This window comes from Danio rerio, chromosome 11 (genome assembly GCF_052040795.2).
Source record: "Danio rerio strain M-AB ecotype USA chromosome 11, GRCz13ab, whole genome shotgun sequence".
Classification (NCBI taxonomy): Eukaryota; Metazoa; Chordata; class Actinopteri; order Cypriniformes; family Danionidae; genus Danio; species Danio rerio.
Window position 1 is genome coordinate 17,636,397 of NC_141031.1, and position 25,313 is coordinate 17,661,709.

The window sequence follows — 25,313 nt, forward strand, 5'->3', positions numbered from 1 at the left end:
AAAATTCTGTGATGCTTTAAGTATGAATAAAGCATCATGACTATTATTAATAACAAGTATTATTGATAGCATTATTATGTCTAAGATACTTGACTATATTATGAAAAGGTTTACTTTGGGCTTTTATTAAAAACAAAACCCACAAACATGAAGCTAATCAAAAATGATAAACAAAGAAGTTCACTATACTGTATCTATTGTCCTTAGCTATAGTGATTCAAGCTAGCCTTATTGTGCTTTGATGAACACACAAGCATAAAAAGTACCAAACGTCCTTAACAACAATTTCTTTGTCTTTAACAATTTTAAAGTGTCAATGTTTCAAGGGTTAAATGCACTTTTAATGGAGAAACATTTATCCTCATTTAGGTTTCAAAAATTAAGGACCTGGGAATCCTATACACAGATGGCTCATACACTCAAGCTGTAAAACGTCAACACAAATATTTGTTAACAAGCAGGAAAAAAAAGGAAAGAGGTTATGTATCTTACCTCACATCCAGTAAGAGCTTGGCTAGATTCTGCTGCATAAAACAGTGACTCGACACTAGAGGGGTCAAGGTTTGACTTAATAAATCTGCATGTCTCCTAAAACAAAGAAGAAATACAAAACTTGATGTGAATATTCACAAAAATTAAAGTAAACCTTTTACTAAACACAACAGATTGTCAATTCTTACATCTGCATCTGCAACAAAGATCCCCAGCTTCCTAAGTCCAACAACAGAGTAATAGGCAGACTTGAGATCAGTGAGGGGCTGGCTCAATACAGCCTGCAGTCTGGCCACATCAGTGGTGGTCAGATGATGGGATGGGGTTAGAGTCTGGGTCTCAATAACCAAGGACAGGACCAACACGCTGAACACACCTACAAATATATAACATAAATTTAATGCAGTTCATATGATAGATCAGAATTTTTTTTTTATTTGGAGAGCAACCTCTAGCTGATTATAAAAATATATATATAATAAGTCCAACAATTTCCCTTAATTAAAGCATAAAAGCATCATTAGTACACAGTAGTCAACATTTGAAGTTGATCAAAAAAGTTCCATGTATGTTTCCTTTTAATCGAAAGACCCTATCAAAAACCAATTAAGCAGATATTTAAAGGATAAGTTATGCTTTGCGCTGTGAGACATGAGTTCAGGAATTTATGCCTCATTTACACTAGCAGCGACTTTGTAGCTTCCTGTTGCTCTAGGCGGCAACCTGCTTCAAATACAGGTCTGTGTAGTTCTATACAGCACAATTACAACCAGTCTTTGAGCGAGCTGAGAGAGAATCACATGAGCTCTATTGGTGCTCCTATTGGCTGTCGCTCAAGAAAGTCACTCTTCATTTGCTTAAAGTAACCAATGGTCGCTCACTAACTTAGACGGAGGTCGTCGAAAGTTGTTACTCTCCATTGCAAACAAACAGTGGCTTGTCCATAGTGTAAATGAGGCTTTATGGATTCACTCTCTTGACATTGCATATTGGGGGCTCATAAAACCCTGTTATGGCGGACCTTCTTGGCTATATCCAAGGGTACTGCCGATAATCCGCGGGTTAGTTAATCAAAAATAGGATGCATGATTTTTTTATTATGGGAGAAAATCATTTGCTATGCAAACCTTATCTACATAAGCTATCTTGGGAGACTGGCACGAATATGCAGACTTTTAAAAAAAAATTTCCCTCACAGCTAGACATTTCCAGAGCATGTCCATTTTCACCATGACTTTCTGAGTTCTCTAATCCTTCTGACAGAGTTTGTTCTTCCGAGGAAACCTGGGAACACATTCAGTGTTGTGAATATTTTGTAAAGCCCGTCCTGCTCATTATGGTCAAATGAATTGATTAAACAAATGAAAGTGAAACTAAGTGAAACTTTTAAACTGTCATTAAAAATTAAAACAGTTTAATATAGGCGACTAGAACTTTATTTATATTACTTTTATTGTTTAATAAACCAGTGTGTTATCGGACTTGTTTTGAAGCACTTAAACTCTGATGTTATTCATTCTACTTCTAGTTTATTTTGTAGATAACTGACCAACAAAAACACATTAAGATCAACATATGATACATAAATAATCCACAGATAAGAATAGTGAGAAAACGTTTTTTTCTCAGTGTTGCAACTTGTTGGCAAGTGCAGTCACACACAGTGCTGCAGCAGCAAAGGCCACCATTTCATTAAAATAAAACATTGCGCTTTACGCAATATCCACCAGGTGGCGCAAGGAACAATCGCTTTTCCATTGTCGGGCCAGTGCAAGTATTCTCCTTGATGTTTCAATAACGCATACTAATCTTTACACTACATTAAAGACACAGCAGCCAGTAACTTTTAGTTGTTGAGTTTGTCACATTTAAAAGGCGTGTTTGAAACATGCATGTTTAGATGCATTTATTTGTGTGAGAGAGACCAGGCGAAAGAGCGCTCGTTGATGCTTCGTTGATGCTGTGAGTGGCTGGGTTTCATTTTTCCTATTTTAAAGATAATTAATATATTTTTGTATTCACATATGAATACAACAAAAAGACATAAAACTTTACAGAGTACGTATCCACTTTTGTAGGCTCAACACAATTTCATTAATCTAGATAAAATAGCCTATAAGCTATATCGAAATAATTTAAAGAACTAATTAAATCAAGTCTTGAAATCTACATAAAGTAAAAAATAGTGGTAATACTATTGCTCAAGTTTATATGTACATGCGAGTGTAGGTGTGTCTGTCATCCACATGCTCTATTAATGTTGTATATGCAGTTTTACATCCACAAACGAATGGCTTTCGACCTGAGTTTATGAATTTAAGATTTGCAGAAACAAAACATATTTGTGAAAAAAAAGAAAATTATGTTTTGCAGTCATACATCTTAATTTATGTGTGCGAAAAAGAAGTGTGTGTGTGTGTGTGTGTGTGCATGTGTGTGAATTTACTTGTTTGAATCTATACTGTCAGCTTTGTTTGAACTTTAAGACTTTCTTTACACCATTTTTAAGCTTTTCAGGAATAAACGCAAACAACTTTACACGGAAAAGCCATAATGTTCTTATCCAATATAGATAGATGTAGGAAATGTGCTTATTCGTATCTTTATTATTTTATAAAAAAAACATGCAAACATACTGTGTCGTATTAGCGACAACATGTTTGAAAATAAAATACTGTATTTTAAAAATACTGCAAAATACTTTACATGGGAGTATAAAATTTCTTCACTAGCCATCTATCAAAAGGCAAATTCGATAGATATTAGTGAAGTAAACAATGACTGACAGCAACAGCGTTTCACGAAGCAAGTTTAAATCAGCTTCTCTGCCAGGTCATTAACCTCTACTCCTGTACAAATATTTGTTTCTCTTTCATTTTAGTACACATTTTATACACATTTCATACAAAGGTCCAGTCTTGAAAATGTTCTCTTTATTTAAATTAAGATGCATGAATGCAAAACATATTAGTTTTCATGAAAATGTTTATATTTTCGCAAATCTTAAATTCATACTCAGGTGAAAGCCATTCGTTTGTGGATGTAAAACTGCATATACAACATTAATAGAGCACGTGGATGAGAGCGTGAATTTGCAAATAATATTGATATTAATTTCATCCCTTATCTATGTATGTCAGGGCTCGAAATTGCGACCATTTTGGTCGCATTTGCGCCCGAAATTTCATCAATGCGACCTCATAATATATTTGGGAGCATTTCTGCGACTGAATATAATGGTTGTAGTGATAAGATTTTTTCTAAAAACGTGCTAAATCGGTCTTCCTTGCCGTTCATATTAGCTGTCAATCATTTAAGTCTTTCCGCTGTCAGATGACAGGGAGCTGTTGTTACTGCGGGAAATACAAACACTTGAAGAGTGAAAAGTACTCAGATTTGCAAACCCCACCGAAAGTTACAACGTAACGGCGCCAATGACAGCGATCATGACATGTGGTGAAGGTTGATCTGTCAGCCGAGATCATTCGAGTGTTTTCAGAGGAGGTGCCCGAATCTCGATGCGTTGCATTCACTAGGTGTTCAGCGAAAATTTCCGCTAGAAATGTTAAATCTAACACTGTACACGTCATCGCCAAAGAGGCTCGCTTTAAACTTAAATTTTAAATGGAATCTGCGGCTCATAAACAAAGAGGGGTATTGCTGCATGCTCATAAATTGATGCGGCTGACTCGTCTGCTTTCCACAAACACAGGAAAATGAAAATCGGTAATCGGTAAAAATAATAAATATAAATAATATAAACATAAAAACAAAATAAATATTTCTTACTGCAATGCTTTAATTTAGTTTGATGCAAACCATATTTTTCATAAAGTAACAGACTTTTTTTAGCAGATAACTCGCATTCATGCACATTCAAGGCAGCATCATATTAAGAAATGTAATTTATTGTTAGTATTATTGTCATTTTTGTCATCAATATTTAATAATTATTAGACATGCATTTTGGATTTATTGCACACAAATATCAATAAGTCATCACAGCATTAGTTAGATAGTTGTTAACTGACAACAGCAGTTATACGCTCCGCTTCTCCCCTGCTGGCCACGCCCACTCCTGCCCGATGCTCGCGGAGCTCCACGCCCATTAATCATGCATCTTTTGAAAAAATTCTGAAGTAGACTTTAACCGAAAGAGGGGGGTGTCATGGCCCTTTAATAGGCGATTCCCCTTTATTTAAAGGGCCATGACACCCCCCACTTTCGGTTAAAGTCTACTTCAGAATTTTTTCAAAAGATGCATGATTAATGGGCGTGGTGCTCCGCGAGCATCGGGCAGGAGTGGGCATGGCCAGCAGGGGAGATGGGGAGCGAACAATTGTTGTTGTCAGTTAGCTCACAAAATGAGACAAACCGTGAGGAGACACATGAGTTTATAATTTACAAAGTTAAAATGCAAAGAAATAAATAGTGATTTAATGTCCTGCTACATTTGTTATTCGTAATTTCATATACACATAACCACAATTTATATAATTATAAAGATAAGTGTGTTCATGTAAACCGTATAAATGGGGACTTCTCCCTCAATCCCTGTATCCAGCAGACCCCGTATGCAGCAGGTCTCCTGACCTGTCAATTTTAACCGTTAGCCCTGCTGGTAATCTGGAGGATTTAGGCAAACACAGCAGCACAGTGATGTGTCTGAATGTGAACGAACTCCTGATAAAAGACAGCGTCCGCCATTCTCTAATTCTCGTGCTGTCCCGACAAAAATGCTAGCAGCGAACACACAGCTTTGCTGTATGATCGGCCCTGACAAGATCGCGGGGGAAAACATGCAACAAACCTCAAGGATCATGCAAACAAACACACACGAGCCTTCATGAACGGCTAAAAACTGTGTGCCCGTGCTGTGTCTCACAGCTCGGGCTTGACTCTGGAAGGTCTGGCAGGTCTCATGAATAATTAAGCAGCCGGCTCTTCTCATAGGATAAGAAAACTCCGCTATGAATAATAATGAGAAACCGACGCGTCATCATTGCACTTGCAGTTCTGCGCTACGTCGCCGATTTTGATCCCGCCCCAAAAACCATTTTAAAACTGGAAGCTGAAATTAGCAGACAAAAGCTCAAAATTATCCAGTTTTCCCCACACTCAAAGCTGACAGGTGCTAACATTGTCTTAACTGATGCTCAACACGCACAAATCTGTTAATATAAAAAAAAAGTTATCCAGGGTGTCCTGAACCTTTAAAGATGTTGCTTATTATATCTTAAGTAAAGGAAAGTGTTAAGTGTTTCAGCACATAAGAGCAGCACGTAATAAAATATAGGCTAGCCTACATTTCGATGCGCTCAGCAGCTTTGCACTAATAAAGTTCTATGTATTTAAAATGTACTTTTTTAATTTTACCACGTCATATAAAAACATACACACTTGTTTGAGGACACACAACACATTTTGAACTTGCAGTTTTCCCCAATGCGTCAAAAAAGTGCTGCGCAGCTGGAAGACAGAAAAAAAGGTCCCCTAGTTTCTGTTTTTACTCAAGCCGAAAATGCTGTTTGCATAATTTGATTAATATCATCGTATCCAAATACTTTATAAATAATATTTAAAACATTCTCCAGTGTTTATTGTTTTTAGAAAATATCTAAAAAAAAAATTTTCAGAGGGGCTTTTGAAAAATGAAAGTCATATGGCTTTAAAACAGTTTGATATAGTAGCCTATATAATTGTTATAGCTAGCTTTTGTTGGTTTTATATTGGTTTATTTATTTAATGTGATTTTATTATATCCAATATTTGTAATTCTTTAAATTATTTTAATATAGCTTAGGCCATTTTATCTATATGACACTATTGTTTTGAGCCTAAAAAGTGGACACGAAATTTGTAAAGTTTAATGTCTTTCTGTTGTTTTCATACAGTGTATTATCTCTAAAATAAATAAAAACAATAAAAAAACAAAAGAAAAAAGCCGCTCGCGGCATCAACAGGACTATGAAGGGAGCGCTCTTTTCTTAGGTTTCACACACACATACAGGCATCTAAACACACACAAACACATCTTTTAAACTTGACAAAAACTCTCGAAAACCTTTACTGTCTGCTGTGTCTTTAATGTGGAGTAAAGATTATTTTGCATTATTGAAACATCAAGGATGATGCAGCAAAAAAAAGTCACTTATAGATTAAAACTACTTTATTATTTTATACAACAGCCTTACCTTTAAAAGAGAACCATGAGGGCGATCATGCGCAAAAAGACCCCAGCCTATAATTTGTTCCAGATGTTTCTTGCCCTTATTTATTCATTTGTTTGTGTTTGGCACATGTACTCGTGTGCGATCAGAAAACTGTGCCCGCCTCTCTTTTCACTCGGCCCCGAAGCCCCGCCTGGCCCTCTTTGGCCCAAGGTATTCGTTGGGCCGAAAAAGGTCGGCCGCTGACCCCAAGAAAGCCTCAATTTGGCTCGATTAGGCCCCGGAAGTGACAGTGGAAACGCGACTGGCCTTGGCTCGCTCGCTTTAGGCGCGACAGTGGAAACGCGGCTACTGAGGTCTGGCAAACTCCACAACTTGTACATATCATATACATGGTAAAGATGTGCAGTGAGGCACCATCTGATTACCAAGATAAGCCAGCAATCATGAAAAAGTCCCAACTTGTGCAGAATTTTGAGCAGCTTCCTTAGCCCAAGCAATCATATCGGTAATATATGCGCCTGAGCAGAACACTGACAGTTGGTAGGTTTATAGTCTTCGTCTTTCGTGAGTAAGGCTGGGCGATTTTTCCGATTTTTTCGATTAATTCGAATTTACGTTTTAAGACAATTTAATTTTGAATCAAATCAAGAAATCGCGATTTTTAAAAAACATATAAATTTAATACATTATAATGGCACCAATGCGCTTTGGTTCACTCTATGAAGCAGGAAGCACACCAGAAGCACCTCTCGGTGACGCGCCTCGCAGCACCACGCAGTGCCACGGATTTTAGAATTCTAAACAGGTTTCTATACACACACCGGCGCCGCCCAGCCACGATTTAGGAGGCAGGTCATATTTCAGCCGCACCACACAGCGCCATCTGATTGGTTCTATGTTAAATATCATGCTAAGAATGTGCGCGTTTGGTGTGTGATAGTTTAAACTGTCATGTGTCACGTGTCGCGGCGCTTCTGGTGTACGACCTGCTTGACTGCCTATTAAAGTCATGTATGAGTCACGTCTGTGTGGATTGTCAAGACATTCCCTCATCAAGTCGATAAACTAGATCTCAACATGTATAAAGGACGTAAAAGCCTGCCATGTAAAAAAATGCTAGGGATGCACCGATATGGATTTTTTAGGCCGATAACTCTTCAGACTTGGAGGCCGATTGCCGATATGTATAGGCTGATAATTATAAATATTTTAAATTGTTATATTTTTATACAGCAAACTTCATAAAAGATTGAACTGCTCTTATGAACTATATAGTCTATACTCAAAGCAAAAAAAGCTATAACTTCAAAATTGCAAGGTGATTATAGACCTATATTCACGATTTCACAAATCAGCTTGCAAAATATTATTTCATTTTCTTCATAGCAAATTAACATGCAAGTTGATTATTGCATAATAATAATAGTTTAAATAACAAATGGTATTTAATTAACAAGCAAGTTAAATATATTTAAATAAGATGAAAATGAAAGAGCTAAGAACTGAAACCAGCTCAAATGGTCATGAATACAACATATTACAGTGATGTACACATGTACAAATATGTCATGTCCAAAAAAGCCTTTTTCAGAGGTGTTTTGACAGTTAAAGGGCCATGACACCCCCCACATTCGGTTAAAGTCTACTTCAGAATTTTTTCAAAAGATGCATGATTAATGGGCGTGGAGCTCCGCGAGTATGGGGCAGGAGTGGGCGTAGCCAGCAGGGGAGATGGGGAGCGAACAACAGTTGTAGTCAGTTAGCTCACAAAATGAGACAAACCGTGAGGAGACGCATGAGTTTATAGTTTACAAAGTTAAAATGCAAAGAAACGAACAGTGATTTAGTGCCCTGCTACATTTGTTATTCGTATTCACATAACCACAATTTATATCATTATAAAGATAAGTGTGTTCATGTAAACCCTATAAATGAGGACTTCTCCCTCAATCGTATCCAGCAGACTCAGTGCAGCAGGTCTCCTGACCTGTCTATTTTAACCAGTAGCCCTGCTGGTTATCTGGAGGATTTAGGCAAACACAGCAGCACAGTGATGTGTCTGAATGTGAGTGAACTCCTGATAAAAGACAGCGTCCGCCATTCTCTAATTCTCGTGCTGCTCTCCCGACAAAAATGCTAGCAGCAAACACACAGCTTTGCTGTATGATCGGCCCTGACAAGATCGCGGGGGAAAACATGCAACAAACCCCGTGGATCATGGAAACAAACGCATATGAGCCTTCATGAAGGGCTAAAAACTGTGTGCTTGGGTGCGTGTCTCAGAGCTCGGGCTTGACTCTGGCAGGTCTGGCAGGTCTCATGATTAATTAAGCAGCCGGCGCTTTTCATAGGATAAGAAAACTCCGCTATGAATAATAATGTAAAACCGACGCGTCATCCTTGCACTTGCAGTGCTGCGCTACGTCGCCGATTTTGATCCCGCCCCAAAAATCATTTTAAACCCGGAAGCTGAAATTAGCTGACAAAAGCTCAAAATTATCCAGTTTTCCCCACAATTACAGCTGACAGGTGCTAACATTGTCTTAACTGATGCTCAACACACACAAATCTGTTAATATATTAAAAAAAGTTCTCCAGTGTGTCCTGAACCTTTAAGAGCCACCGAACAGCTAAATACAGATAGTACGTTAAGAAAATGCGGCACAGATTCATCCTATTTGGCGTTTTGACATGTCACATGTAGGTGCTGCTTGTCAATCAGACAATTCTGCGCTCGTTCTTGCCGTCAATCGCGGGAAAATGATTGATGAAAAGTTTATGATAAACTGCTGAGAGTTTTACTTAACTGTAGAGGCAGAGTTGCCATCAGAGTCAGATTTTGATACAAAACCTGCATTGAGCTGACTTTATGACAAACACAGAGCAGAACATAAAGACAGAATGAGCGGCTGGTCGAGAGCCTCTATGACTGGATTTACCTCACCTCTCCCCCGTGCTACAGTGTGTGTGTGTGTGTGTGTGTGTGCGCGGTGACAGCGCTCACGCAAACTCGTTATAATCAATATGAAGATTCCGATCAAACTGAATACAATCTTACAACAACACATGACCAGCAACGCGTTGATAATAACAAATAATCAGATTACTAACAACCGTTGTTTACACGTGTTGTAAAATGTGCGGGTCCTTCAACGGGACTGGGCTGCAGTTTGGGGTGTGTGAGAAGCAGAGGGAGAGAGAAAAGAGGAGTGTTTTTTTCGCAATGAGACCATTTTCTGTGATGTTGCCTCTTTGGTGACTTATTTGTTGTACCACACGGAAAATAATAAATATTTTGGACCAAGTTACATGAGTCCTCTTTCATTTACCAGCTGCAACAAAAAGAGTTCACCCTGAAACTAATATTATTCGGCCCTGGAGTAACAAGTGAATCTCCCCTGATATCTCTAACACAACAAAGAGACGGAGCAGGAAAGGTTTACACATGTAATATTTTTCCTGAGGTAATTTAAAGCAAAATACACAATGACACTCAATCAAGCATATCTACAATGATAAGGAACGTGGTTACTTACGGAGTTATTAACGCACAGAAATGCCACGTGAAGAAAGGACGGACTTTGAAGGAATAAATAGTGTGAGGAGAGATCTATTATGGTGCACTGGACAAGTCTGAACATGAGTGCGGCACGCAGGTCTGTTCAATTACCTAATTTATCGGCTTAAATATATCGGCTTAATTATGACATCGGATTGATAACGATAATCTTAAAAAAAGCGTTTATCGGCCGATAACGATATAGGCGGCGATATATCGTGCATCCCTAAAAACCGCACCGGTCTTTTGGTTTGAACACCAGCAAAGGTGGGGTCATTAGCAGTGAAAATTAAAGTACCCGCCCCCATGACGTCATTTAGCAGACCTAGTTGAAAACTAGACAGATCAGTCAGCATAATACAGAGAGTGGAGCAAAGCGCAACAAATGATCGGATTTAATAGGGGTATTTAATAGGGGAAAAGAAAAATAGATTAACTATATTAATTTATATAAGACACACATCTGGTACTTGTATTTACTCCTGCTATACGTCCACAACTTCACACATTGGGTTAAATTAGGCTTTACAGTATCCATGTTCAGCCCTTTACTTCCACTGTATCTTTTTAAGAAAAAGGCAGCAGCATTACAACCTGTCATTCAATCAGAAGACAAACCCAAAGCCGAGCTGACAGCCAATTTTTCCTAGGCTCAGTAAAACTTGCAAAAAATACCTCTGTATTCCTGCAACTGCAATATTTACACAATTGTTTCTTATTAAAATCTTCAGCAACGCTATTTAACTCGTAAATTTGTTTTACATTTATTTACACCTTGACCGATTTTTGTATGACATGGCCATTAAAAATACAATGTTCCTTAACCAGATGGTTTTTCAAGTTACTTTTAAAGAGAATGTTACTTCAGTCATGTTGTTGTTATGTTTTGAGAAGACTAGTAACACAATAAAAAAAATTTTTTAAAAATCTAAATCGAGAATTGGTCAAACTTTATAAAAAAATCTAGATTTTTTTTTTTGCCAAATCGCCCAGCCCTATTCATGATTAATGAAATTTTACCATGATCTGTTTTTTATGTCCTGACGACATATGCATTACTTTTGCTCTAAAATAACACTTACTCATAAGCAGGTGCAAAACGCACTCTCTTGTTTCAGTGTTAACAGACACCTTTTTGGTCCAGACAGGAAGAGGTGCATGGCAACAACACAGTTGGGTGTCATCTAATAATTTGGTGTTGACGTGGTAACAAACTTATCATAATGGGTGTATTAAAAAACAGGGGTTGTGTTGTTTTTTATGCATTTTTAGAAGGGTATACATGACTTTAAATATACATGACTTTTAAAAAAATGCCTTGTTATAAAGGCTTTCACTATGGTTGCTTTGTGTACACCCATGGCTAGATTGTGTGCACATGAATATAAAATGTTTGTTTATTTAGACATGTCAGGTTTTTTTTTTTCATAGGACTATATGAATGCACTGTGGGAACTACTTTTCACTGCATTTTGTGACAATAAAGTATCTTAAAGATTGTTTCTCATTCCATAATATGACTATATATATATATATATATATATATATATATATATATATATATATATATATATATATATATGTTTTTTTTTTTATTGACCATAGTTAGGATTTCACTCCTCAGAGAAGTGTGGTGTTGCGATGGTATAGGCACGCGTGCGATACACTTGTTCAAATATGGCTTATTATTATTATAATCGGTAACCATTTATAAAGCAAAAAGTTACGCGTTTTAAAAATATTACAACTGTGATGGTGAGGTCGCAGGTGAGCGTCTTAAAGTCATTGTAGTTCGTTTAAAGCATAATGTTTGCTCTTCAGAAACTGCTTTTGTATTTATTACCCAAAAGTCAAAGATATAATATATTGTGAAGATTATCCTGATAAACAAAACGTGTAACGTTATGTATAGCGAACTATGTTTGAACACAGCGTCTTAATTAATTCCAGCTGTCAAGTGTAATTCAAGGCTAAAACCGTGCAGTGTGAACTCGGCATAAGTAAACTCAATGTTTAACTCAGGGTTGGTTGAATCTCCTTATTAAAACAGGCCATAGAAATGACAGTGACTTTACACAGTGCGAGTGTAACGTTAGAGACAAGTTGTAAGAGGTCCGTGTATGTTTTGTTCATTTGTTTTCCGTTTTTAAACGGAATAAAGGAAATGGAGAAAACGGACGTTTTTCCGTTTTTCTTTTGCTCACGAGAAAACGAAAAAACGAGATTTTGGCTGGATAATTTCGTCGTTCTCAAAATAAGTCTTACACGCAGGCTTTTAATTATTATTATTTAATTATATATATAAACAAAGTTTACATATTCTATCATTTGAACCACACACAGTTAGCAGGCTTACATTCATTGCGTATGTATAAATTAAATAAACACGTAAATCAGAAGTATTCTTAGACATTTGTCATTAAAATAAGGTCATAGTTCACTGACAAGCTTCTTGCAGCTGTGCACCTGATGCAGAGCAAAGATAGCCATTTCCGAGCAGCACCTGGTTTACATGATTGTTTCAGAGCTATTGTAGGCCTAAATAATAGCCCACTCTGCATAAAATAATGATTTATTATTATTTTATTATTATTATTATTATTATTATTATTATTAGGCCTATTATTATTATTATTATTATTAACTTAGTTATTCAATGGTTGTAAGAACACACTGGACCATGCATGGGGCTATAATAAATGGTACCATTTGTTTCTATTGGATTTTTTCCTATTTTAATTTAATATATGCCTTTAGCCTATTGTAAATATTTATTTGATAATTAATATTTTTTTATTGCAACGTCAAAGTAGGCCTGTCTTATTATTATTATTTTTTGGTTTTATTTTGTTGTTGTTATTGTTGTTGTTGTTGTTGTTATTGTAGCAGGGACGTAGCCACAGGTGTGGCAGAGTGTGCTGGTGCCACCCAAAGTGGCATCTTGCACCTGAAAATAGATGCCTTCGCGCTAAGCGCTCGCAAAAAACTTGCACAGGCAAAAGTAATGATGAATGTGTTGGAAGAAAAAAACATTCTAATAATTTGTTAATAAAATAGTGCAACATTATTCTCAGTCAGTGTAGGATGAAAAAAAATAAGATCGACAGCATTTCAAGGTTTTATTTTCAGTTCATTGCTGTCACGCGCTATATTTCACGAAGGCTGTATGAGACTGAAAGCGCATCTTGCTTATTTTCTCTATTTTACAAAAGTGTTGTTTGTTTTATATATATATATATATATATATATATATATATATATATATATATATATATATATATGGTGTACATATATTTCCATACAGTCCAGGTGAAGGATGCAGAACACAGAAACTCGTTGAGAATGGAGATGCATGTTAGATGTTTTATATCCCTTTAGATATTGTAAATAAACAACAAGTTTTTATAGAGATTGTGTCATGTCTTTTCTTTGACGCACGCGCTGAACAGCCCCGAAAAGGCGCCTTTATTTAGCCTGTAGCCTAAATAATAGTTTACATTTTATAACATATAATGTTCCATTACTTTAAATGTATAGTGTTTTTTAATATTTATGGATTATATAAAATATATAGTTTATATAAATGCGCTCTGATCATTCAAGGATCATAATGCGTTGCATATTCTTCTTATTCTTTATTTGGCTTGATCCGTAAATTGTGTATTTTATAAACTGATCGTTTATAAGGACTAAGCTATTAATAACTGTAATTCCTCGAATGGAATAGTCTTGATTAAAGAAATAGAGAACTTAATTCGACATATGCATATAGTGCGCTTATTTCTGCGCGCATCGCGCGCTTTACCGAATTACCGTTTTTATTTTTTATGCACTATAAATGCATCTGGCAGCACCGAAAAGAGCAAATGCCAAGTTATTAGCACAGCGCACATACAACTAGCTCGTCTGTTCTGAACCAGGGGTTTTCAAACTATTCATTGCACACCGATCCCATTGCATTTTATTTAGGATAAACCACTTATTTAAAATTAATTAATTAAAAGGTGCGTACTCTCCAATACACCACTGAATTATAGTGTCATAATATTTAATAATTATAATTAAGATAGACACCTGACCTCCATTTAATAAACAATTTATTTGCCATTCTCTGTTAATTTGAAGTTTAAAGTTTAAATCATTTATGTTAAACTTAAATTATTTAAAAACTTAAAAAGACTTAAATTTAGTCATTTAAGACATTTTAGGTCATAAGTTTACATACATTGACCGTTGCATTTAGTAGGCCTATTCTGGTCTAAATAAGCTTTTTGCATCTTAGGTGTTTACACACACAAATTAAGCAGTTTATACGTACATTTAATGTTACTTTGAAATTACTTTTGATGCAATAAACAATCCTAAATAGTTGAAAGTGTTAACATATTCTTGAAATGTAGTTATTTTATAACAATGAAATTTATTACTAAAAGTGAATCATTATGAATTTGCCAAGAAATAATCTACTTTAACACTGTAAAGCAATGCCCCACACTCACTAGAACGGTAGAACCTGGACTGTATGATATGTTCTGTATGTAAAATAGAGAAAATAAGCAAGAGGCGCAGTCTCATGCAGCCTTAGTGAAATATAGCGCGTCACAGCAATGAACTAAAAATAAAACCACCCTTGAAATGCTGGCGATCTTAATTTTTTCAGCTTACACTGACTGAGAATAATGTTGCACTATTTTATTAACAAATAATTAGAATGTTTTTTTTTCCTTCAACACATTCATCATTACTTTTCCCTGTGCAAGTTTTTTGCGCGCGCTTGAGCGCTAAGGCATCTATTTTCAGGTGCAAGATGCCACTTTGGGTGGCACCAGCACACTCTGCCACACCTGTGGCTATGTCCCTGCTACAATAATAATAACAACAACAACGACAAAATAATAACAAAAAATAATAATAATAAGACAGGCCTAATTTGACGTTGCAATAAAAAAAGTATTAATTATCAAATAAATATTTACAATAGGCTAAAGGCATATATTAAATTAAAATAGGAGAAAATCCAATAGAAACAAATGGTACCATTTATTATAGCCCCATGCAGGGTCCAATGTGTTCTTACAACCATTGAATAACTAAGTTAATAATAATAATAACAATACTAATAATAATAGGCCTAATAATAATAATAATAATAATAAATTATTATTTTATACAGAGTAGGCTATTATTTAGGCCTACAATAGCTCTGAAACAATCATGTAAACCAGGTGCTGCTCGGAAATGGCTATCTTTGCTCAGCATCAGGTGCACAGCAGCAAGAAGCTTGGCAGTGAACTATGACCTTATTTTAATGACAAATGTCTAAGAATACTGCTTTACGTTTTTATTTAATTTATACATACGCAATGAATGTAAGCCTGCTAACTGTGTGTGGTTCAAATGATAGAATATGTAAACTTAGTTAATATATAATTAAATAATAATAATTAAAAGCCTGCGTGTAAGGCTTTTATTTTGAGGGTGACGTCACGAGCGCAGATTTGGTTGACCAATTAGAGGAAAGTGGGCGTTTCAGCACCGCCTACATGTGTAAGATGAATTTTAAAGTCGTTTATCCGTTTTCCTACCCTAAACCAAAAAAGGAAAATCCAGCCAAAATCTCATTTTTTCGTTTTCTCGTGAGCAAAAGAAAAACGGAAAAACGGCCGTTTTCTCCATTTCCTTTATTCCGTTTGAAAATGGAAAACAAATGAACAAAACGTACACAGACCATTTTTTGACTCATTATTTCGTTTTGGTTTTGTGTTTGTTTTAATATTTCGTTTTAAGTTAATTAGCAGAATAACAGATGAGTTTCCGTTTTTTCTGCCTACAGAATAAACAGAAAAACGAAATATGTATCGTTTTTCTGATGTTTCGTTTTCCGTAAAAAAAGGAATAATCAAATGAACGGATGATACACGGACCGTACACGGACCAGTTTGGATAAATATAACGCACATACGTAAACTTAAAAAAATAAAATAACAATCATGCGTAATGAATTAAAGTAACAGTTACAGACGGGCTGTTGAGAGCTGGCTGCAAGAACTGATAAAGACGAAATCTATGAAACTAACGTTACATTCAGTAAAGCAACTAAACATGTCATCAACCAATAACTGTTTGCTCTTAAAGTGATTTGATGTACACTAATCTGATAACAAATAGCGTTAAAACGAGCATAAATTGTACTCACAGAGATTAGCCATGTCGCCTAATGCAGCGTCACCCAGCTGAGAGAACTTCCGGGTCACGCGGATGAAACCTATTTCACTGCTGGGGGTGAAATATGTGGTTATTTGATTTAATGACAAACATAACCAGGCATTACAAACGAACAACAATAGATATACAATCTACTTAATGTGTAAACATATATTTTATAAATACAAACTTCGCAAGTGTGTCAAAATCACGAACTGAGCATTAAAAGAAGGCAAAAAAAACCCTAACATGGTGTGAGCCAAAACAGGCTAAAATGAATGAAAAATTAAAGAAACCTTCATAAACATCTAAACGTCTTTATAATAAACGTTAAAGTTGAAACCTTTTTTAAACCTACGATGTTGGTTTGTAATGAAATAAACGGTTGTGTGATCGTATAAACAGGCTTGAGTAGAAAAAGACGGAATGTTGGTGGTGTGCTTTGTGTCTGTTTGTAATTGGCCGTTTCCAGTATTTCTCTTTCTAGCCAATGAGATACACGAAGTCCCAAATCACGTGGCGTGTTCGAAAGTTGCTTGCGCTGCAGTGACAGACTGGCTAGACATGAAAGGTAAGACAATGCTGATTTGCAAAGGCAAATGCAGAGGGGAAGAAGTGATAATACCTAGACTAAGATTATGACAGATACTGGTGTTTAAAACCCACTCTTGCTTTAATGGGGAAAAGTCTATCAGATAAATGTGATGATTGTAATATAAACAGAAAATGTAGAGCACATCCTTATGAAATGTAATAAATATAAAACAGAAAGGAAAATATTGACGGAAAGAATGTATAAATTAGAACAAGAATGAAGCTTGAAAAGATTATTGGGGCAGTTGGAAAAAAATTGGGAAATTAGCAAGGCTATTTTAAACTTCCTTAGAGATACGGGAATGTAGCATAGGATAGATCAGTGGTGGGCAAACTTTTAGACCTGAGGGCCACATCAAGTTTTGCATACCAAGTGAAGAGCCACGTGTCAAATCTTTCAAAAAATATCTTTTATTTATAGTGGCAGTATGCATAGAACATGTGAATATTGAACAGAAACATGTCACATTAACACAAAACTGATTTTTAAAAAATATATACTTATTATTAAGTCAAATTTACAAGTCAAATGAATTTGCAGTGCTATTTATCATTACCCATCAATCATCATGAGACAAAAAATAATCCCTTATAAAATATAATAATAATGTAATCATTTTTTTACAGTGGATAATAGAAAAGATATTATCTGATAGAAAAAAAAATGTCATATTAACACATTAAAAATAATTATTAAAGTTTACTATTCAGTCAAATTTACAATAATCTAATTTGCACTGCTTTTAGAATATACTGATCAATCATCATAAAACTTGATAAACCCACAAATTTTTGATAAAACAACTTTTTAAAGTGGATGTATGCATGGAAATATATTGTATGACAAAAATTAACACATTAAACCAGCATTTATTATATAATTTGAGTCAAATTCACAACAATCTCGTTTGAGCTGTATTAATATGCTCATATCAATCAGTATAAAACTGTAAGATAAAACGCAAGAAGAATCTTAGTATTTGTTATTCCAAGTCATGTTGTTATGAGTGTGTTAATGTGAACAATGAGCCTGAAAATAAAGTTATATTAATATCAACAGCAACACTCTCGCAAAATGCCCAGCGGATTTAGTTGTTGCCTAACGACCAGAGGTGTAAAAAGTACCTGAAAACCATACTTGAGTAAAAGTACAGATACCTTACTGTAAAAATTACTCCATTACAAGTTACAAGTCACCTATTCCAATAAGACTTGAGTAAAAGTATTAAAGTATCCGATTTTAAAAAGAACTTGAGTATTTTACTCATTCTGAATGTAGGCTCAAAGAACACCAAGAAAGGTTTTATTTCCTAATAATATAGAAATTAAATTAAACACCTCAATGTTTCTATACGGTAGAACAAAATAGAAAAGAAAAAAAAGTCTTAGTCAAACTCAAATGTTCAAAAAAGACAAACAATTAAAAAAAAATTTTTTTTTTTAGTAAAACGTTAAAAAAATCTTTCACGTGATTCACCTCTCAGTCTCAGAGGGGGGCAATACTTTACTTTGAGTAGTTTTTCAGTTATGATGTCTTCTCTGCATTAAAATTAAACAAAGAGGATCAGTGTTATTTTTCAAATTATACTACATATAAATTCAATGAAAAATACATCACAAACTCACAGCTAAATGCACCTGATGCAAAATGTATAATTTCAGTGATAGATTAATTCACGTTGGCCCAAAAAAATTAAGCTAAAATAGTTATGTCATGTCGCAGTGGTTTTTGCCATATGGGTAACTGTATTAAATTCACATTAAATAACATTAAATAGAGTCTTTCTTTAATGTGTTTTCTCAAATTTGACGATGAATTTTTAAAAGCACTTATTTTCGTGGTTCATGGCAAACAGAGTAGACACTGGTGTCTGCAATTTCTATGTTATTTGATTTGATTGTAGGTCGCTATGACTTCTCTTTGCCTATGAGGTGCTGCAACACATGCCACAAATCATGGACACCTGGGCTGCTGGACCTTACCCGAAGAGGTTACTGGCCAGGCTCTGTAACATTTCAAACAATATATCAGGTTGACCTGTTCACTTCTTTTGAGCTGTTTAAAGTTGCTGCACCAGGCCTATCACGACAAGCATTTATAAAGATGTTAGAGCAAACGTCACAGAACTTTGGACGGGTAAAAATGCTTTAAATAATGCTTTAAATGTTAAGAAAAAAAAAACAGCTCTTTAGCTCCATTGTCTCCCCCCCCCAACCCCCACCCCCCAATGAAAAAGAGAAGCCCAGTGCAATTGATCACTTCTCGTGTCCTGCATGTGTAACCGGTTCTGCGTTGTGTTTTCTTAGTTTTATGAAGGAATAACCAGTCGGAGATCTGCAGTTGTGACGGCTCCTTACTGAGAATAAACAGAAAGCACTGCTCTTACAGTGTGTCTTCGCCCTTACAGCTTTTCTCTCCCATGTGTAGTCAGTGCAGAAAGGGTGAGATGGAGAGAGAGAGAGATAGAACAAAACTCCAAACAATATTAACAAAGTGACAAAACATACCTCTCCCATGCGTAGTCAGTGTAGAAAGGGAAGAGGCGGGTGCAAAACAAGAAATTAAACAGCGTGAGCTCCCTTAGAAATTTAAAGGAAAAGATACACTAACAAACACCTCAGGTACACTTAACACATTAGATAAAATACATATTTTGTGTAATTCTATACTTGAAGCGAATTATAATTTTCATACCTGTTACACATGTATCCCAAATGCTGTTGCGGTGTCTGCAGATGGAAACCGCAAACTGTATCGGTTTAACAAAGCCAGAGAGTAAGAGCATACTACTCACAGTAATAAATGCAAATGGATTATGCATATTAGTTTATGCTGACCGTATACATTTTTTCATGTTATTAATAGAGTCGAAGAACAGCCTTTTTTCAATGGAGTTTTTATTGCCAAGGATGAGAATGTGACCAATTTTGTCAATTTCATTCAACAAAATACCAGCTCAGTATGCTTCTATAATTTTATGATTAAATTGGTTATTTAACAAATATAAATATTTCACTTAATACTATTGATATGTTTTCTTTAATACAGGTAAAAGGAAAAGGCACATGTGGAAAATCCACTTGGGCTGCTGCCAGAGAGACTTCAAGTAAGTCTAGTGGTAAATTGGATGAGGAGGGGTTGGAAGTGACTGTGTGCAGACACAACATTTTGCTTAAAGCCCTGAATATGAGCAGGGGTGTGTTTTTTGGGTAACGCTTTCTTTTACAACCCACAACGTACCGCGTAAGTACAGTGAAATTACAGTGTACTTTTCTGTACGTACTGTGTAAGTATAATGAACGTATGTGTAGGTATAAGGGAACAAACCGTAATGCTTGGGTAAAAAAGGGGGTAACAACCAGATGTTCAACACGAAAATTACCGCGTAAGTACAGTAAGATAACGATGTACTTTTCTGTACGTATAGTGTAAGTATAAATAACGTTTACGTAGGTATAAGGGAACAAACTGTAATGCTTGGGTAATAAGGGGGTAACAACCAGATATTCAGCATGAAAAGTACCGCGCAAGTACAGTGAAATAACGGTGTACTTTTCTTTAAATTGCAAAAGAACAAACCATAATGTTTGCGTAATAGGGGAGTAACAATAAGATATTCATCACGTAAAGAAGTATATTACGTTTAAGATGTACTTTTCTTTAAGTATTGTATACATATAAAGAATTATGCAAGGTTGGTGACAACCTATTGCTATCTGCAAATGTACTGTACATGCACCTGCATGAGTACATTAGTACTCTTATTCAGTGCTTGGGTGTTATATGGGATGTTTAATGAATAAAAGGTTTACAACCTGTGAAATTATGAACCCTTACTGTATACTGTATGTATTTTAAATCTGCAATTCAATATAAAATATATTTCCATACACTACTTATGTTTACTCGTCGATCTCACCAAAGCCATCAATGTCTCCATAACTCACTATCAACAAACAACTTTGCATGACATCGGCCTACTGTCGGGGTTCAATGCAGATTAAAACAGCCTCGCATCTTTACTGCTGTTGCACAGGGGGGTTAACTGTTGCATTTCAGTAAATGTATAGCTGATGCTTTATAGAAAAATTTAGTAATTTGGTCTTTAATCAATAAAAACTGCTGCTGTAGTTTACTCTGTTCTTAGTGTTCAAGTATACACTAGTGTGTTAAAGTTCAGCTTCTTCCCTCTTTGTTCCCTGTAGTTAAAGGGTAAATACAGTATTTGTTCCCTCCTTGTTCCCTGTACTTACAGGGTAAATACCACATTTGAGGGTTGTAAATTAAAGTGAAGCATTGTTCCTCTATTGTTACCCCCTTGTTCCCTGTACTTACAGGGTATACCACATTTAAGGGTTGTAAATTAAAGTGAAGCATTGTTCCTCCATTGTTACCCCCTTGTTCCCTGTACTTACAGGGTAAATACCACATTTGAGGGTTGTAAATTAAAATGAAGCATTGTTCCTCCATTGTTACCCCCTTGTTCCCTGTACTTACAGGATAAATACCACATTTGAGGGTTGCAAATTAAAGTGAAGCATTGTTCTTCCCTTGTTCCCTGTAGTTAAAGGGTAAATACAACATTTGTTCCCCCCTTGTTCCCTTTAGTTTACAATGTAAAATCTTGAAGGCAGTAAAATAAATATACAAACACACAATATATTTCTTCCTTACTTTGTAACCTTTATTTTAATAAATAAGCATTTTAAACACTTCATCTTAATCAAACATTGTCTTGTCTATCATTGCCTATACTCATTCATTTTCTCTTCGGCTTTGTCCTTTTGTTAATCTGGGGTCGCCACAGTGGAATGAACCACCAACTTATCCAGCATATGTTTTACGCAGTGGATGCCCTTCCAGCTGCAACCCATCTCTGGGAAACATCCATACACACCCATTCACACGCATACACTAGGGACAATTTAGTCTACCCAATTCACCTGTACGGCATTTCTTTGGACTGTGAGGGAAACCGGAGCACCCGGAGGAAACCTACGCGAACGCAGGGAGAACTCCACGCAGAAACGCCAATTGACCCAGCCGAGGCTCGAACCAGCAACCTTCTTGATGTGAGGAAACAGCACTACCTACTGTGCCACTGTGTTGCCACCCAGCTGCAACCCATCACTGGGAAACATCCATACACACTCATTCACACACATACGGACAATTTTAGCTTACCCAATGTCACCACATATTTTTGGACTTGTGGGAGCACCCGGAGGAAACCCACGCTAACATGGGGAGAACATGCAAACTCCACTCAGAAATGCCAACTGACCCAACCGAGGCTCGAACCAGTGACCTTCTTGCTATGAGGCGATTGTGCTACCCACTGCGCCTGCCTATACTCAAACAGCAAAATAACACATTATTTCCTTCCCCCTTTTTTCTGGCATCTCTTGCTTGGCTTCCTCTTCTGCTCTTCTCAGCTTCCACTGAGGACTCTGATGGTGAGTGGCTGATGAAATCCCATGGGTCTTGCTGCTCTGCATTTATATAAAATATATAAACAGACATAAAGGTATTTAGTAAGCTATAGACATGTTTATTTTGCTGTTTAATGTGTGTGTGGTGGTTGTCCAACAATTTCACACTCTAAACATTTACAAATACCATACAGACACTATACATTACTATCAAACAAAAATACTATCATCAGATCATATGGGAAATTGTGATCATTTATAGTGATAATAATTAAAGCGCAGAGGGGAAAAGGCTTAAATATATGTGCAGGCAGTATAGACTTTGAAGTAAAGATTATTTGATTTCAGTGTACATATTTAAATTCTGTGTTACTCATTAAATGGTAAGTAAATGTAACGTTTGGGTGAACTACCCCTAAGGTTAGTTTTTGATTAAGTACATGTCTTAACCCATCATTAGTCCTAAATAAAGTGAAAGATAACAAAATATGGTTGATGTAATGTTATGGACCCTTTTTACATTTCAGTGCAGTGAATGGGAAAGTACAACACATTTTTTTACAATCTTCTTTGCTCAAATAAAATGAAAACTTTATGACGGTGTTGTCTCGACAATTAGAAAAAGGAAAAAAAATATTGTGAAACTGATAACGCCAGCAAGAAGAGAGAATAACATCTAATTTACTCATGTCCATAGACACTGTTTGAAACACCTCGCACATGTAATCATATTATATAATACATACGTAAATACAAACAAATGTTATTTTATAAAAAAAAATTATATAAAAACTCAAGGATTTTAGATGCTGATGATCATTAAACGTGTCATAACAGTATTGTGAAAAGGGTGTAATTGTTAAAAATAGGTACAAACATCAGATAGAAACAAAAACCTAAACAAACACTTCTATGTACATAACGTCATAAAACTACTTGTTTTATTTACCTCGCGCTGCCGTCCTTGTACTGCCGTGAACAGAAAATTCTGGGAATGGAGGACGGAGAGTTGAATCAGTAGGTGCGTTCGACTTCATGCAGCGAGGGGGACGCTTTCAAGATGGCTCCTTGATCGCACGCGTTTCGTTGAGCTCCGCAATCCTAACTACTTAAACTGACCTGTTTAACGTTTCGCAAAGTGTATATTAATAGTTAACTTGAACTGATATTATAGCGATCCGTTACAGACGACAATGGGAGGGTCAGAGAAAAGAAAAAGTGCAGGAAAAAAGGCTGGAAAGACCGAAAAGACAGCACATGCTAACTTGGCTAATCAAAATAGCAGTTCGCCGACGGCCGAAACGTTGGATAAAATCCCTTCTAACGCATTGATTACAGACAATTTACATGACTACCTTCAGCAGAATATTAACTCTGAGGAACTTATGCTGGCAGCGGAGGTCGAACTTCCATCTCTTCCAGAAACTCCTTGTGAATCACCAGCCCCTAAACAACGCAGATGTGTGGAAAAAGATACAACGATCATCCTTTCCCAGATTTCGGACCTTTCACGTCTCGTGCAAAATAGGTCAGACACACTTGAGAAGCTGGTGGAAAAAAATTCTCAGATAGTAAATGAAATAAAATCCGAAGTCGGCGTCAATACAAAGCAGATCGCGGAATTAAAGGAAACGATCGAGTTCATCTGTACGGACGTAAATGCCATGAAAGTTGGCTTAAAAAAAGCTGAAAGATGTATCGAAGAGCAAGAAAGACGTCTAACGTTGCTAGAAGGCTATTCCCGAAGGTGGAATCTGAGGATTCAAGGGATTCAAGAAAGAAGCGGAGAAGATGTTCGTCTCGAGGTCATTAAAGTATGTCAGCGTCTCCTGCCGCAATTTAAAGAGAAGCTGTCTGATGTCGTAGACGTCGCACACCGTCTTGGCCGTAACAAACCTGGAAGCAGCACTCCTCGAGGTATTATATTTCAATTTACTTCACGCTTTTTTAGGGATGCTGTCTGGCGCGCCGCCAAAGATGCAGACTTTCTAAAGGATAATAAGCTAAGGATCTCCGAGGACCTGTCCCCTGCTGACAGAGAACGAAGACTGAAATTATGGCCCGCTGTCGAAAAAGCTCGTAAGGAAAACAAAAAGGCTTTCTTTGTCGGTGGACGTGCCTTTGTGGATGGCGTTGAGATCTCGCCCTCATCCTAAATTACAAAGGAAAAAGTGGCAACTGCAACTGAAAAAAAAGCATGCTAATATCCCCTTTCAGTACAAAAGTACTCTCCTTTTAATTTTTGTAAAAACTGGAACATAAGACCTGTTTAAATATTTTTTTTAATTTACACAAGGAACAGTAACGCCTTTCCCGTCTCTCTCTGGATTTAAATTTGAAATACTTTTCTTCCATATTTTTGGTCTATAGACTGAAAAGAAACAGTTACTCAAATTCAGTTTTGGTGATTTGAACTTTCAGAGAAGATGCGATATTTGCTTATTTTTCTTTCAACTTTAAAGGGAGACATTTTCTTTTCATTACTTGAAACGATAACATGAAAGGGATTCAGACTCCAGTCATATTGATTAATGTAATACTTTTATAAAAGAAACAAAACTTCTTTTTTTTTCTCTCTTTAGATAAAAAAAAGAAAATACATTATTTTTGCTTATGTTGGCTAAAGAAGTGGTAGAGACTAAGACTCCTGTTAATTTTTTTCTCTTATACAAATTTTTAGTATAACCAATATACGTGTTAAAAAGGGATTGCTGTTCTCATCCTGGGATATTTTTGCTGCGTTTGCTTAAGATTTGCTATATATTCATATAGGAATCTTCTGGGTCTGTTTTATTTTTTTATTTGTTTCATATTCACTCTTGTTCTATGTCTTTATCTATTGTTTCTCTTAACTGTAG

General features: G+C 36.0%; 2 protein-coding genes across 3 annotated transcripts in view; one reads left to right on the top strand and one right to left on the bottom strand.

Moving 5' to 3' along the window:
• rpn2 (ribophorin II) overlaps positions 1 to 16,468 on the bottom strand; it is a 107,317-nt gene extending 90,849 nt beyond the window's left edge. Inside the window, 3 exon segments of one of the 2 annotated variants that reach the window (NM_212748.1) lie at positions 493 to 588; positions 681 to 868; positions 16,421 to 16,468. In NM_212748.1, coding sequence (NP_997913.1) covers positions 493 to 588; positions 681 to 868; positions 16,421 to 16,433 — 297 coding nt within the window. In that variant the 5' untranslated portion in view covers positions 16,434 to 16,468. 2 annotated transcript variants of the gene reach the window in all.
• A 386-nt stretch (positions 16,469 to 16,854) lies between these two features.
• LOC147841722 (uncharacterized) lies at positions 16,855 to 23,050 on the top strand. Its single transcript, XM_087272943.1, has 5 exons — positions 16,855 to 16,999; positions 18,927 to 19,159; positions 19,330 to 19,410; positions 20,072 to 20,129; positions 21,831 to 23,050. The coding sequence occupies exons 1-3, from the start codon at positions 16,855 to 16,857 to the stop codon at positions 19,381 to 19,383; spliced, it is 432 nt and encodes a 143-aa protein (XP_087129069.1). The 3' UTR covers positions 19,384 to 19,410; positions 20,072 to 20,129; positions 21,831 to 23,050.
• Positions 23,051 to 25,313: the final 2,263 nt, after the last annotated feature.